Source organism: Raphanus sativus, chromosome 5 (assembly GCF_000801105.2).
Source record: "Raphanus sativus cultivar WK10039 chromosome 5, ASM80110v3, whole genome shotgun sequence".
Classification (NCBI taxonomy): Eukaryota; Viridiplantae; Streptophyta; class Magnoliopsida; order Brassicales; family Brassicaceae; genus Raphanus; species Raphanus sativus.
Genome location: NC_079515.1, coordinates 16,685,538 through 16,699,618, shown reverse-complemented (window position 1 = coordinate 16,699,618; position 14,081 = coordinate 16,685,538). Strand labels below are relative to the sequence as shown.

General features: G+C 49.5%; 2 protein-coding genes across 3 annotated transcripts in view; both read right to left on the bottom strand.

The window, feature by feature from the left end:
• Positions 1 to 12,153, bottom strand: part of LOC108859354 (uncharacterized) — a 22,712-nt gene extending 10,559 nt beyond the window's left edge. The window contains exon 1 of the mRNA XM_057011151.1: positions 11,528 to 12,153. Within this exon, the coding sequence (XP_056867131.1) occupies positions 11,528 to 11,952 (425 nt within the window). The 5' untranslated portion in view covers positions 11,953 to 12,153. The remainder of the gene's footprint in view (positions 1 to 11,527) is intronic.
• Positions 6,527 to 11,519, bottom strand: LOC108832809 (meiosis-specific protein ASY2-like). Of its 2 annotated transcripts, XM_057011150.1 has the most exons (3): positions 9,460 to 11,519; positions 8,523 to 9,388; positions 6,527 to 8,435 (listed from the first exon to the last, which is right to left on the bottom strand). In XM_057011150.1, the coding sequence occupies exons 1-3, from the start codon at positions 10,508 to 10,510 to the stop codon at positions 7,383 to 7,385; spliced, it is 2,970 nt and encodes a 989-aa protein (XP_056867130.1). In that variant the 5' UTR covers positions 10,511 to 11,519; the 3' UTR covers positions 6,527 to 7,382. The 2 variants fall into 2 exon arrangements, with proteins under 2 accessions (XP_056867130.1, XP_056867129.1); XM_057011149.1 differs by having other exon boundaries at positions 6,527 to 9,388.
• Positions 12,154 to 14,081: the final 1,928 nt, after the last annotated feature.

Below are 14,081 nucleotides of genomic sequence, written 5' to 3'. Positions count from 1 at the left end.
GGTTGGGGATGGATTGGCACCATCCACAAGGCCCAGCGAATAGGAGGCCCATTACTACCATTCAAAGGATGACCGGCTCGGAGACGGCTTCTGACGAGCCGCGACTCGGCTCGAGACCTCTATAGCTGAACGACGAGAAGCCGATGGAAACGATCAGGCGGCTCGGGCCGAGCAGTCTTCTCGACTGGGCCTTTAAGCCAAAAGGCCCATAACGAAGGGGACGGATTAGGTCAAAGCCAACCGACCTAGGAGACTATATAAGGAGTTGAGGACAGGAAAGGAAAGCATCACCACATAGACAGACAGACTTGCGGCAAGATTAGGGTTTCCTTTATTCTCTTTGTATCTCGCCGCTCTCTTGTACTTCCGGCTAGGATCTCACCGAGCATCGACTAGCCGGCTTTCTTACTCTTGTACCCTCGTTATTCCGACTCTAATAAAACGTCTCTGTTCATCCCACTCTTGAGTTCTTCTACTTTCTGTTGACCAAACTCACCTTAAACAATTGGCGCCCACCGTGGGGCCGATCAGAGTAACGTTTCTTAGCCTAGTATGACGATTGGTGACTCGAACCCCGGCTCTTCCGGCGAAGCGACCGAGCTTACGCCTCCGCCTCCTCCTCCTCTTCTCTCGTCGGACTTCATGAGCTCCGTGATGGCTCGCCTCGCGCATCAAGAAGAAGTCCAGAAAACGACGAATGAGCAGCTCGCTGCTCTCGTGGCTGCCCTCACTGCTCCCGCTGGACCGACGAACCGTTCCCAGCCCGTCTGCCGGCATCTCTTCCCTCCGACGCCGGCAGAAGACCGCGCTGTGGACGAATCTGACCCTAACGGTCCTCCCGCCGTACACCCTACTCCGACGACAGCAGATCCGACGACGATTCGCGAGATCGCCGAGCTCAAACTCAGCCTTCAGCAAATGAGCTCGCAGATTCACCAAGCGACGAGCGCAGCCCCTCAGATCGACAGCGTCATCGCCTCTACTTCGCGCTCGCCCTTCGCTAGCGAGCTAACCAGGGTCCAGCTCCGCAAGATAGAAAAGCTCCGTCTTCCGAGTACAAACCCGGAGGCGACCCCGTCGAACACCTGACAGCCTTCAACATAGCTATGGCCAGAGCTCGCCTTTCCGACGAAGAGAAGGACGCAGGATACTGTCAGCTCTTCGTCGAAACACTCAACGAACAAGCGCTAACCTGGTTCTCACAGCTCAGCGAGAACTCGATTCGCAGTTTCCGAGACCTATCAGCCGTTTTCCTCAAGACTTACATCATGTTTACCAAGCGAGCAGCAACCGCTTCCAGCCTGTGGAATATGGCGCAAACAAAAGACCAAAGCCTCAAGGACTACATGGAAAAGTTCAAGACGATCGTTTCCCGAGTCGACGTCCCTGATCACATCGCTATCGACGCTTTGATGAACACTCTCCTCGTCAACTCGAAGTTTCGTAAGGACCTGTATTCCAACCCTACGACTTCGCTCCCCGATGCTATTGCCCGGTCTCACAATTTCATCCGAATGGAAGAAGATACCAAGGCAATAATTCGGAAGCAGAACGCTGCCAAGCCGGTTGCAGCCAAAAGTGCGGGAGCTCGGCCAGAGCCACGCCAGCACGCGCCAGCTGATAACGGCGGCAAAAAAAGGAGGTCTCCTCTACGTCGTGGACGAAACAACGCCCCTGTCTCAACCATGGTCATGCACGATAAAAAGTGGAATGTTTATCAGCGAGAGACCGACTCTCCAGATGCGTCCCCAGTACCCCGAGTGCTGGTGTCGTGGCTAAAGTCGATTCGGCTCCAGGACCGACCAGAACTCCCATCGATCTCACGAAGCATTGCAAGTATCACGACGTGAAGGGACACGACACGACGAGTGCAAATCTCTCTACGCCCAGTTCCTCTCCTCGATCGAAAGCGGAGACTACAAGATCCAGCCGCCAAAACCCAAACCAAAAGGGGAAAACAGCTGGAGCAGAAACAAAGACAAGAAAGCTCAGCGCAAATCGCAAGGCAAAAACCGTAAAAACGACAAACAGTCGAAGGACGCTGAGAAGGCCGCCCGGGAAACCGATGATGACGACGACTCGGCGGACGACGATCAGCCTGCCAATCGCCAGCGCATTGAAGTGATCCGCGTCCAACCTCAAGGAAGGAACGAACCAGGATCCTCGTCGGACGAGGACGACGATATGGAGACCCCAGACGACACTACGGATCTTCGGTCCTTCCTCGAGCAAAAGTTTCGATCCACTACCGAGGAAACGCCAGTCTCCTCCGATCTCCGCCGACAGATCGACTCGAATCGCGCCGCGAAAGCTTCGGCACAAGAATCCTCCCAAAGGCAGTCCGCCGACAAGCCGAACTGCGATTTGCGAGACAAACTCAACGCGAAGATCGGCGACCTGCGGACAACCCTTAACCGCAAGAAAAGGGATACTGCCGAAACGAGTAACGACCTTCGCGATGTGCTCCGCGCAAAGCGAGCACAAACTCGTCCCCGGATAAACGTCATTATGGGTGGATCACCTCCCTGCGGCGATTCAGTTAGAGCAGTCAAAGACCACCGAAGGCAAGCAACTACTTCCCAACGGTGGCCCCAGAAGCAAGTAGACGATCAGCCGATTACCTTTTCGTCTGACGATACACTCGGCGTGCACCTCCCTCACAACGATCCTTTGCTCGTCGTGCTCGGCGTCGACAAGTACGACGTCACAAAAGTACTTATCGATACCGGGAGCTCGGTCGATATCATCTTTCGCGAAACCCTCGTAAAGATGGGAATTGACCTCAATGACGTCAAGCCTTCTACTCGGACCCTGACAGGGTTCAACGGCTCGTCAGAAGTGATCGCAGGCACGATCCGCCTCTCGGTTCACGCATGCGGAGTCACTCGGACGGTCAAATTTTCTGTGGTCGGCTCCAAAGCCCCTTACCACGTTATACTCGGCACCCCATGGCTGCATTCAATGCGAGCAATCGCATCAACGTATCATCAGTGTGTTAAGTTCCCAGGATCAGACGGATCGATCAAAACTCTGAAGGGTGATCAGCAAGCCGCGCGAGATCTCCTGATCGCCACGGTTAAAATCCAGCGCTCCCAATCACTTGTCAACTCGGTCTCTCCTCCCACGAGCAAAGTCTGCCCGCAAAAGGAGGAGGTTCTCGAAGTACCAGTTGACGAGTCGGATCCGAGCAAATCAGTCCGAGTAGGCGCATTTCTACCCGACGAAATGCAGCAGAAGATCCTCGAGTTCCTTAAGCAAAACCTGTCCACGTTCGCCTGGACGATGTCTGATATGAAGGGAATCGATCCAGCTATCACAACCCACGAACTCAATGTTGATCCCAACTTCAAACCCATCCGGCAGAAAGAGAAGAAAGTTGGGACCAGAGCGATCCAAAGCAGTCGCAGAGAAGTCGAGCGTCTACTCGGTGCCGGTTCAATCACTGAAGTTCGTTACCCGGAATGGCTAGCCAACCCGGTGGTCGTCAAGAAGAAGAACGGTAAATGGCGCGTCTGCGTCGATTTTACCGACCTCAACAAAGCATGTCCTAAGGACAGCTACCCGTTGCCTAGCATCGATCGCTTAGTCGAATCGACGGCCGGTAACGAGATGTTGACGTTCATGGACGCCTTCTCGGGCTATAACCAGATCCTGATGCACCCAGACGACCGGGAGAAAACTGCTTTCATCACCGATCGGGGAACCTACTGTTATAAGGTGATGCCATTCGGATTGAAAAATGCCGGGGCAACCTACCAGCGGCTTGTTCAACCGATGTTCGCCGACCAGCTTGGGAAGACAATGGAAGTCTATATCGACGACATGCTCGTCAAATCGCTCCGAGCCGACGACCACCTAGCACACTTGAAGGAATGCTTCGCCATCCTAAACAAGTACGGGATGAAGTTGAATCCCGCAAAGTGCACGTTTGGCGTCTCCTCGGGCGAATTCCTTGGTTACATCGTCACGCAACGAGGAATAGAGGCTAACCCGAAACAGATCTCAGCAGTCCTGAACCTCCCCAGTCCGAGAAACTGCCGCGAAGTTCAGAGACTAACAGGACGCATCGCCGCCCTTAATCGCTTTATCTCCCGATCTACCGACAAGTGTCTTCCCTTCTATGATCTCCTCCGAGGGAACAAGAAGTTCATCTGGGATGATAAATGCGAGGACGCGTTCGTCCAACTCAAGCAATACCTGACGACTCCTCCCGTCTTGGCCAAGCCAGACGTAGGAGACGTTTTGTCTCTCTATATCGCCGTCTCCTCGGCAGCCGTCAGCAGTGTTTGATCAAGGAGGATCGTGGCGAGCAGCGTCCGATTTTTTACACGAGCAGACGCATGACCGGCCCGGAAACCAGGTACCCAACCCTTGAGAAGCTGGCTCTGGCCGTCGTCGACTCCGCGAGGAAATTACGACCCTACTTCCAGTCACACTCTATCGAAGTTCTGACCGACCAACCGCTCCGCACCGTCCTGCAAAATCCCAACAGAGCCGGCCGGCTGACCAAGTGGGCAATCGAACTGAGTGAGCTCGACATTACGTACAAATGTCGAACAGCCGCCAAATCTCAAGTCCTCGCCGACTTCCTTGTCGAGCTCACGCCAGATCTTGCACAAGACCTCGACGTCCCGAGTCCCAATTGGATTCTTCATGTCGACGGATCATCGACGAGTAAAGGATCCGGTGCTGGGGTCCAGCTTCAATCGCCAACAGGAGAACTCATCCGCCAGTCTTTCAGTTTCGGCTTCCCGGCCTCTAACAACGAGGCAGAGTATGAATCGTTGATCGCCGGTCTTCGTCTCGCCCGAGCCGTCAAAGCCAAACGCTTGAGTGCTTATTGCGACTCGCAGCTCGTCGCCAGCCAGTTTAGCGGCGACTACGATGCTCGCAATGATAGAATGGATGCGTATCTTCGAGTGGTTCAAGAGCTCGCTAGGGAATTCGATTTCTTCGAACTCACCAAGGTTCCTCGCGGAGAGAACGTTTGCGCCGATGCCCTAGCCGCACTCGGGAGCAAACTCCACGATCAGGTCAAAAGGACGATACCCATACATCGGATTGACCGACCAAGCATCGATCCCTCCTCCGACGAAAGCTCTCCCATCGCTCCAATCTTTGCAACAACTCGACGATCCACCACCGATCAAACCGAAACTGAGACACCGGATCAAGCCGACACTGAGATGCTCGATCGTGACGACACCCCAGTCGATTGGCGAGTCGAGTTCCTAGATTATCTCCTACGAGAAGAACTGCCAAAAGATAAGTGGGCAGCGAGACGCCTGAAGAGACGCAGCGCCCACTACGTCATCATGAACGACGAACTTCACCGAGTGACCGCGAACAAGGTTCTCTTAAAGTGCATCCAGGGCGATGAAGTACGCCGAGTAATGGCTGAAACTCACGACGGAGCAGGAGGAAACCACTCGGGAGGCCGAGCACTCGCCCTTAAGGTTCGAAGCTTGGGATTCTTTTGGCCGTCTATGAACACTGACTGCGAGGCATACGCTCGTCGGTGCGACAAATGCCAGCGTCACGCTCCGAGCATCCACAGTCCCACTGAGCTGTTGCGGACATCTGCTGCCCCTTATCCGTTCATGAGGTGGGGGATGGACATCATCGGGCCAATGCCGACCTCGCGCCAACGTCGTTTCATCCTGGTCCTCACTGATTACTTCACCAAATGGATTGAAGCCGAAGCGTTCTCTCAGGTGACGGACAAGGAAGTCCGCACCTTCGTCTGGAAGAACATCATTTGCCGTCACGGTTTGCCGTACGAGATCATAACGGACAATGGCTCTCAGTTCATGTCCGGAAACTTCAAAGAGTTCTGCAACAAGTGGAATATCCGTCTAAGCCCTTCGACTCCTCGTTACCCGCAAGGAAACGGACAGGCGGAATCTTCCAACAAGATTATCATCGATGGTATCAAGAAGCGACTCGACCTAAAGAAAGGCCATTGGGCCGACGAGCTGGACGGCGTCCTCTGGTCACACCGAACGACTCCCCGCGGTGCGACCAAATCCACCCCTTTCTCTCTTGCCTATGGGATGGAAGCAATGGCCCCCGCCGAAGTTAACGTGACAAGTCTTCGGCGCGCCAAGATGCCGCAGTTCGTCGAGCTTAATCAAGATATGCTCCTCGATGCCCTCGATGAACTCGAGGAAAAACGAGATCAAGCGCTTCTTCGGATCCAAAATTACCAGAACCAGATCGAGAGCTACTATAATAAGAAGGTAAAAGCGCGCCCTCTCGAGCTCGGCGATCTCGTCCTCCGAAAAGTCTTCGACAACACAAAGGAGCTCAACGCTGGCAAGCTAGGGACCAATTGGGAAGGACCTTACAAGATCACCCGAGTCGTTCGACCAGGCGTCTACCGACTCGAGACTTCCCGCGGAGAGGCAGTTCCACGAGCCTGGAACTCTATGCATCTTCGCCTCTTCTACCAATAGATTCGTCTCATCTTTTTCTCCGAGCGAATGACCAACAGGTCACTGTTCGCGGAAAAAAAAAAAAAAAAAAAAAAAAAAAAAAAAAAAAAAAAAAAAAAAAAAAAAAAACCGAGTAGATGCACCTAACCGTCACTTCTACTCGTCCGAGTGAATGCGCTACTACAGCCACTTTCACTCGGTCAAACGAACTACGAAAGGCTTGATCCTCATCCGAGGTACGTAGGCATCCCTTCACAGGGTCCAGCCCCAACCAAAACAAAGTCCAAACTTTTTTTAGAATGACTAACGGTCACCTTTCCCCGAAAAACGATGCCAGCCCCTTCGTCAAGCGGAGCACGAGCACTCGCCCAGCAAAATCGGCTGAGCCTTGATCAGGTATCAGCCGAAGGGAATAACAGCCTTGCGTCACCTGTGCGTCGTGCACTGACCGGCTATCCAATGGAAATTTCAGACCAAGTCTGATCGAAGAACGACGGTTTGGCCGACCAATAGTTCTCTCGATCACTGCAATGCGTCTCGAAACCTTTTCCTCGGCAATTCAGTAGAACGATTAGAGTCTCTTTGTATTTACTTGAACGTTAGACTTGTAAAAGCTTCGTTGAATAAAGAAGAATGCGAACGAACGACTCTCTAATCACTCTTCTATCTGAGAAGGAGGGAACTCGCTGGCAAATGCGAGCAACCATCCGGACTATTTCGTTTCTCGGTTATGGACAAGTGAAAAACGATTTATATACTTCTAAGTTAAACGACTTACGGAAATATATAAAGAAACACTTGTCTGATAAAAACCAAAAGAAAATAATTCATACATCAAAGGCTTAACGCCGAGAAACGAGGTCTTAAACAACAAAAGGCCTTAGCCGAGAAAAGGAAATAGTTTTAAAGGCACAAGCGCCAAAAGTCAGATACAACAAACATCGAATACTAATCCAAGGCAGGAAGATCCTCCTCGGGATGTTCTTCGCTCGCGCCAGAGTCCGCCCCCTCGAGATGTCCTTCACTCGCGCCAGAATCCGCATCCTCGAATGACGGCGAGTCGGAGATATTGACCGGCGTGTTGGAGATCGGTTCGTCGGGAGCTGACTTGTTCGTCTCCTCAGCCACGGAAGGGTCCTTAAGGGCAACTTCTTGACCCGGGAGAACAGCATCAGGGCGAGCTGGCGACTGAACGGTGTCGAGAAGGCTCTTCGACGGCTCTTCGGATCGATCCCCTGGTGCTCTGAGGGGAGTGCGAAGCGTCTTGGCGGCCTCGGAGTCGAGCAAGTCCATGTTCGACCCAAATTTGTCGATTTTATCCATCATCTCCTGGATAACGAACCTCGACTCGAGCACGAGAGGAGATAAAGAAAGGTCCTTCTCGAGAAGATCATCTACGATCAAACGCTTCACCTCCGCATCATAATGCCTCTCTTGCCCGGCGTAGATATCAATATCTCCCTGAGAGATGTTTTTACCTGCCGCTTTCATCCCTTCAAGGCAACGTCTCATCCCCCGAGCCTGGCCGAGCATGCATCTCGCATCCTCAAAGTTATCACGACGGGACTCCCGATCCTGGATCCTCTGGAAGCGAACGGCGGCTTTCCCATGCATCGCCGCCATTACTCGGATCCGTTCGTGAGTAACCTCATAGCGGCGCGACTCTCGGAGACGATCCATCTCCTTGGAATGCTCTAAGGCAGCAGCCGCCTTCTCTTCCTCGAGGGTCTTCTTCTCGTTTGCCAGCTTGGTTTTCTCTTTCTCGAGCGCTTTAACCAACTCCCGGGCTCGCTTCAGCTCCTTGTTCATAGCCGCCTCTTTCTGGGAGAGTTCATCCCTCATGGCCGCTTCTGCAATAACCGCTTCGTCCTTCTTCTTCAGCATGACCTCTAAGGCGGCAGTCGCCTCCTTGGTGTTGCGCCGTTGCCTATCAATCACACCATAGGTCCTCTTCAGCTCTTTGTCGTATATGCGGACGACCTCGTTCCAGTCACCTTGGCTCTGCAACACATCAAAGAAAGAGTTGGGATAGGACGACCAAATGAGAAGAAAGACGAGAAACGAATGCGATGCAGAAACTATACTTACCTTAACCGAGGAACCGGCAGCAGCGGTGTACTCGTCTTGGAAAACTAAGTCCTTGACGAGTGGGAGATGCTCCCTACTTCCCCGGACTTGGCGGACGAAACGAGCGCAATCTCTCTCGTTACAAACGAGAGGAGTGTCCCGCTTGAAAATGAAGTCCACTTTATCCGGGCAAAACCCCTGCAGGTTCTTCGGCACAGCCTTACCCTCCTGAGCCTTCGGAGAGGACCTGTTCGATCCCCGGGCATCTTCACGAACCGCCGCCTTGGGGAGGGAAACGGCAGTAGTCGGAGCCTCCACGGTTTCCTTCTCCGTATTGGGCGCTATCTCGTGCCCCGAGGATTCGCCGGCACTCTTCTTATTATTCTTTTTCGACTTCTTCTTCACCTTAGAAGAAGTCCCCTGAAGACCACCATCGAGAGACGGATCCGGGAGAACGTCATCTCGAGAATTGTTGCTAGGCTCCAAGGCCTGGAGCTCACCTCTCTCCACAGAGGAAGGCCGAACCTCAACGGGATCCTTGCGCGCCCGCTTCTTCTCCGATCCGGCGCCCCCACCGGTGGAAGTCTCCTCGGCTTGCTTCTCCTCGGAAGAAACGCCTTCCCTCTCCTTCCTCTTGCTCCCCGACTTTCTCACGAGCTGAGCCCCGTCCGACTCAGTCGCTCTCGGCTCCCCGGGATCAGAGGAGTTTGCGTTAGAGCTTTGGTCCGGTTCCACGAACCCGAGTTGCTTCCCAACCACCAAACTTAGATCCGGCAATTCCCTCATAGCTCTGGCTCGGTTAATTTCAATCTGCTCGGCTTTGGTGAACAAGTTGATTCTCTTCGACTTTTTGGTGATGAGAGGAACGGTGTCCGAACGCCAAACCTCTGCAAAGACAAAAGAAAGCGACTTAGGATCCCTGAGGAAACCGAGCAAAAGAAGAGAAAGAGAAACTTACGCCGCTTGATCCGATCAATCGACCTACGAATCCTCCTGTACGAGAAGTTCTCCCAAAAATCCTGTTTCTGGGACGCGATAATCCGAGCACTCTCCAAGAAATCTTCCTCGTACTCCGCGGTATTCGAGTGAGGAACTGTCAAAACAAGAGAAAAAGAGATGGTCAGGAGTCTGAAACAGTAAAAGATTAAAGAACATTCAATACCAAATTCATTGTTCCAAAGAACACGGTAACCGGTCTTCAGCGGCTCCTCGAAAGCCGAGCGATCGGACTTAACATAGAAGTACGATCGCTGCCAGTCGTTCGTCTTGGTCGGATAGCCCGTTACCACATTATAGTTCGGGCGTATCTTCAGTGATAACAGGCCTCGATTAATCTTCACCGAGACCAGCTCCTCAAATGCTCGGACGCTGAGAGCAGCGCCAGCTTCCGCCCCAATCACCATCAGCGCAACTGCTAGACGCCAAGCGCCATTCAAGAATTGGCTCAAAGCGACTCCTCGGCGCATCGTGTAGGCGGTGACGAGTCGAGGAATCGGAAACCATAGTTTCGTGTCCTTTTCGAAGTACGACTCGTATACGCACTGATACCCCTTCGGGGGGGACCACGGCCTTTGGGTCTTTGACGGGATTATGAATGTAACTCCGGTCGCCTTGCCTCTCTTCAGCAGCTTCGTCACCGACTCGAATGTGGATCGCGTCGGTAAAACGTTCCTCCAGTCTTGCCCCTCAACTACAGGGGGACGAGCTCGCGACGGATCGAGTCGGCGCTGCTCCTCGAAAATATTTCCCGGGTAGAAGCAGTAGGGAGTCATCCCGTCGTCAGGAGAGCCATCGCCTCCGTCATCGTCTGCGCGAGATTGAACCATCGCTACCGAGACGAGCATACGCTGCTCTCGGGTCATGTTCTCGGTATCCATCATCGCCTCGCGATGAGCCTCCTCTACGCTATCGCCGGATCCGCGAACCCTCTCCAGATCACTATCGGGACCAGTGGTGCTCGAAATCATCTTTCCCTTTTGTTCTCGAGAAAGTTGTTTGCTCGTCGACATATCGAGTAGAGGAACTAAAACAGAGAGCAAAAGCTAGAGAGATAAGGAGTAGAGAGAGAAAGTACCTGATAAACTGAGAGAAGAATGAGAGAGATCTCGAGAGAGACCTCTTATTTATAGAGAGAGTGAAGGCGCCTCCCACGAGGTGCCATCATTAGCCCTAAGCGGGCCTAATTGGGCCTGTCGGCGGGCTCGCGCGTCACACTCAGACGCGACCTTTCGGATTCCCGACAAAAAACCCTAGCGACGTTTCAGCTTCTCGATCGAAAACCGGTGATGGTTCGCTGTCACATCAAAAACCGGCACAGTCGATTCATCGGTTCAGAGGAGTTCATCTGAGGCATCGAGCGTACGATAGGTCGGTTGTTCGTTCGGGAACATCCGGAACTCTTTCCGCCGGCGGTTCCTCGGTTAAATCAAAGGAACCGACTATCAAACCTCCTATTCTTCGAGCCCTAACTCACTAATTCGCTGCGACCAGCTGCTCGACAACGAACTAGGGGGGGACTTACTGTTGGGGATGGATTGGCACCATCCACAAGGCCCAGCGAATAGGAGGCCCATTACTACCATTCAAAGGATGACCGGCTCGGAGACGGCTTCTGACGAGCCGCGACTCGGCTCGAGACCTCTATAGCTGAACGACGAGAAGCCGATGGAAACGATCAGGCGGCTCGGGCCGAGCAGTCTTCTCGACTGGGCCTTTAAGCCAAAAGGCCCATAACGAAGGGGACGGATTAGGTCAAAGCCAACCGACCTAGGAGACTATATAAGGAGTTGAGGACAGGAAAGAAAGGCATCACTACACAGACAGACAGACTAGCGGCTAGATTAGGGTTTCCTTTATTCTCTTTGTATCTCGCCGCTCTCTTGTACTTCCGGCTAGGATCTCACCGAGCATCGACTAGCCGGCTTTCTTACTCTTGTACCCTCGTTATTCCGACTCTAATAAAACGTCTCTGTTCACCCCACTCTTGAGTTCTTTTACTTTCTATTGACCAAACTCACCTTAAACACCTATCAGAGATCAACACCGATGAGTCCGTGTCTTTACCATTATTTTCCCCGTTGGACTTATGATCATCGCCCTCTTCACGATGCCGAGAACGCTTCTTGTCGGCGTTAGCATTACTTCTTTCGCGGCGGATCTTTTCTTTGTCTGGTTTAGTTGCGGGCATGAGGAAATAAATCTTGCCACGTTGGAGCTCAGCCTCGGGAGGGACGATGACGATCTTTGTCGCTGAGATGACATCATCATGATCTGAAGACGGTAGAGAAGATGGTTTCTTGAGTACGTGCTTCGGGTGTGCCTTCATTACTTCGCTGGCGGTGATTTTGCCACTGATCTCCTCAACGTATCCGTTTGAGTGTACGATACGGATCACGTCCAGAGCTCCACACGGTAGGATGCAGGCGATGCAGCACCTAAGTGTCTCCTTCATTCTCTTTTGTTTTGTCTTAATGAAGAAAAATAGAGAACTTAAAGACTTTGTTTCTTGTAAGAAGCATCTGCAAAAAACTAAAATGAAAAATGAGAGAAGAAATGAAAGAGAGAAAGAGAAACGTAAGACAAGTGATCTTGAAACACATAAGCTTTGAGGAGAACTTAATTATTTATTTATTTATAGTGATGTCTCTTTTTGTGCTTTTTATTTCATTTTTGGGACGTCGGCTTATGGTATGCTTTAATCTAGTATAATGTATATTTGTGTGAGTGTGTATAATAAATAGTTGTCTCGTTTAGGGGTGGGCATTCGGATATCCATTCGGATTCGGTTCGGGTTTATTCGGATTTTGGATTTTCGGGATCAAGGATTTTAGCTCCACTCGGGTATTTCTAAATTTTGGTTCGGGTTTGGTTCAGATCTTTACGGGTTCGGTTCAGATTCGAATAACCCATTTAAATTATTTTAAAATTTTTATAATTCATTATATACTTTAAACTTCACAAAATCTATAAACAAAATAATATATTGCATATAAATTTAATATAACATGTGTCAAAATACCAAAACTTAACATATACAAATTGGTTTAATTTGAATATTTGGAATGAGAATCAATATATATTTTAAATATTATTGGTGTTTTGAGTATACTTTAACAATTTAAACATGTACTTTTGACTATTTGTATATATTTTCAAGTATTTTAGACAATTTAAAAGTAGCATATATTTTGGATGCCTTTTAATATACATTAAATATAAAATTAGTTCATATATATAGGTATATTAATCTATTTCGGATACACTCAGGTACCTGAAATATTTCGGTTCGGATCGGGTTCGGATTCGATTCTTTAAATACCAAAAATTTGAATCCGTTCGGATTTTTTATCAATTTCGGTTCGGGTTTGGTACTACTTTTTCGGATCGGATTCGGTTCTATTCTTCGGGTTCGGTATTTTTGTCCAGACCTAGTCTGGTTTATGTTAGTTGGTCTTTCTGCTCTTTTCAGCGGCTGGGTTTAGGAGAATATACGTTGAACTCACTCTTTTTATTTATTTTGGCATTGTTCGATTTATAAATATTCCATTAACTAACTAGCATTCACCTAAAAGCTTATGGAAGGTTTTGAAATTTTCATTAGCTATGTTCATTTTATTTATGCATACCTACATTGCACCCAAAAAAAAAAGAATAGGGAACTACGAATCGTGATTCGTATAAAATAATCATGAGATAACTAAGTGGGGTTTGCCCTTTTTGATTGAGATGTAGAACCATGTATAATGTCTTTAAGTCCAAAAAATTATAGCAAAAAGTAAAATTTAAAAGCTTGGTATATATTCCTTGAAAATGCATTCGTTTGAAATAGAACATAAACCATACCAAGATGTAGAATCATTTGAATAAAACCTTAATATAAACAAACAAATGAAGTAAGGAGTAAAAAGAGGTCAAAAACATATGCATATTAATATTTATAGAATTTGTTTCTTTTTTTTTTCTTTTCTTTTCTAAATGGTGGGGAGAGGAAACAAAAGAGGGGCTGAGATTAGATGGAATGAATAATTGCACCCAACAATGTAATGTAGATGTATTTTACCTTTTGGATCCATCGTCTATTAGCATTTGAGGGGACCCTTCTCCCTCGCTAAAGCTTGCAATTATTTCTTCTTGTTCTTTACTTTGTTTATCATCTTATAATTAATTTCAACTTTATAATGCACAGTGTGGTTCATCTAGGCTGGGTGCTTATGGGTAGACACATGTTGTAGCATCATTGGGTCTCCATTATATCATTACCACATTTCACACCACTTTCCGCATTTTTTTGGTAATCCACTTTTCATAGTTTCACCAAGTTAAGCTTTATATATAAGAAATCATTCAAGACTTTATCAGATAGTTGAAATATTTTTAGCTTCTACCCGAGTAATCGCGAACTGAGTAATCATCTACTTAATTATCGTAATTAGGATTTTGGTAGTTGAAATTCAGAAAACTTTAGAAACATAAAATAAAACACCTAATGTCGTTTTACAGATTAAAAAAACATGGTCGGCGGGATGCAGTAGTCACCGCGCGTGGAAGATTTTTATTTGGATCAGTTTGTATGATGACAAT

Coding starts and splice junctions, on each gene's coding strand:
- LOC108832809 (XM_057011149.1), bottom strand. CDS start 10,510: ATGTCGACGAGCAAACAACTTTCTCGAGAACAAAAGGGAAAGATGATT. Junction 9,389..9,459: donor GATTGATCGGATCAAGCGGC/GTAAGTTTCTCT, acceptor TTGTCTTTGCAG/AGGTTTGGCGTTCGGACACC.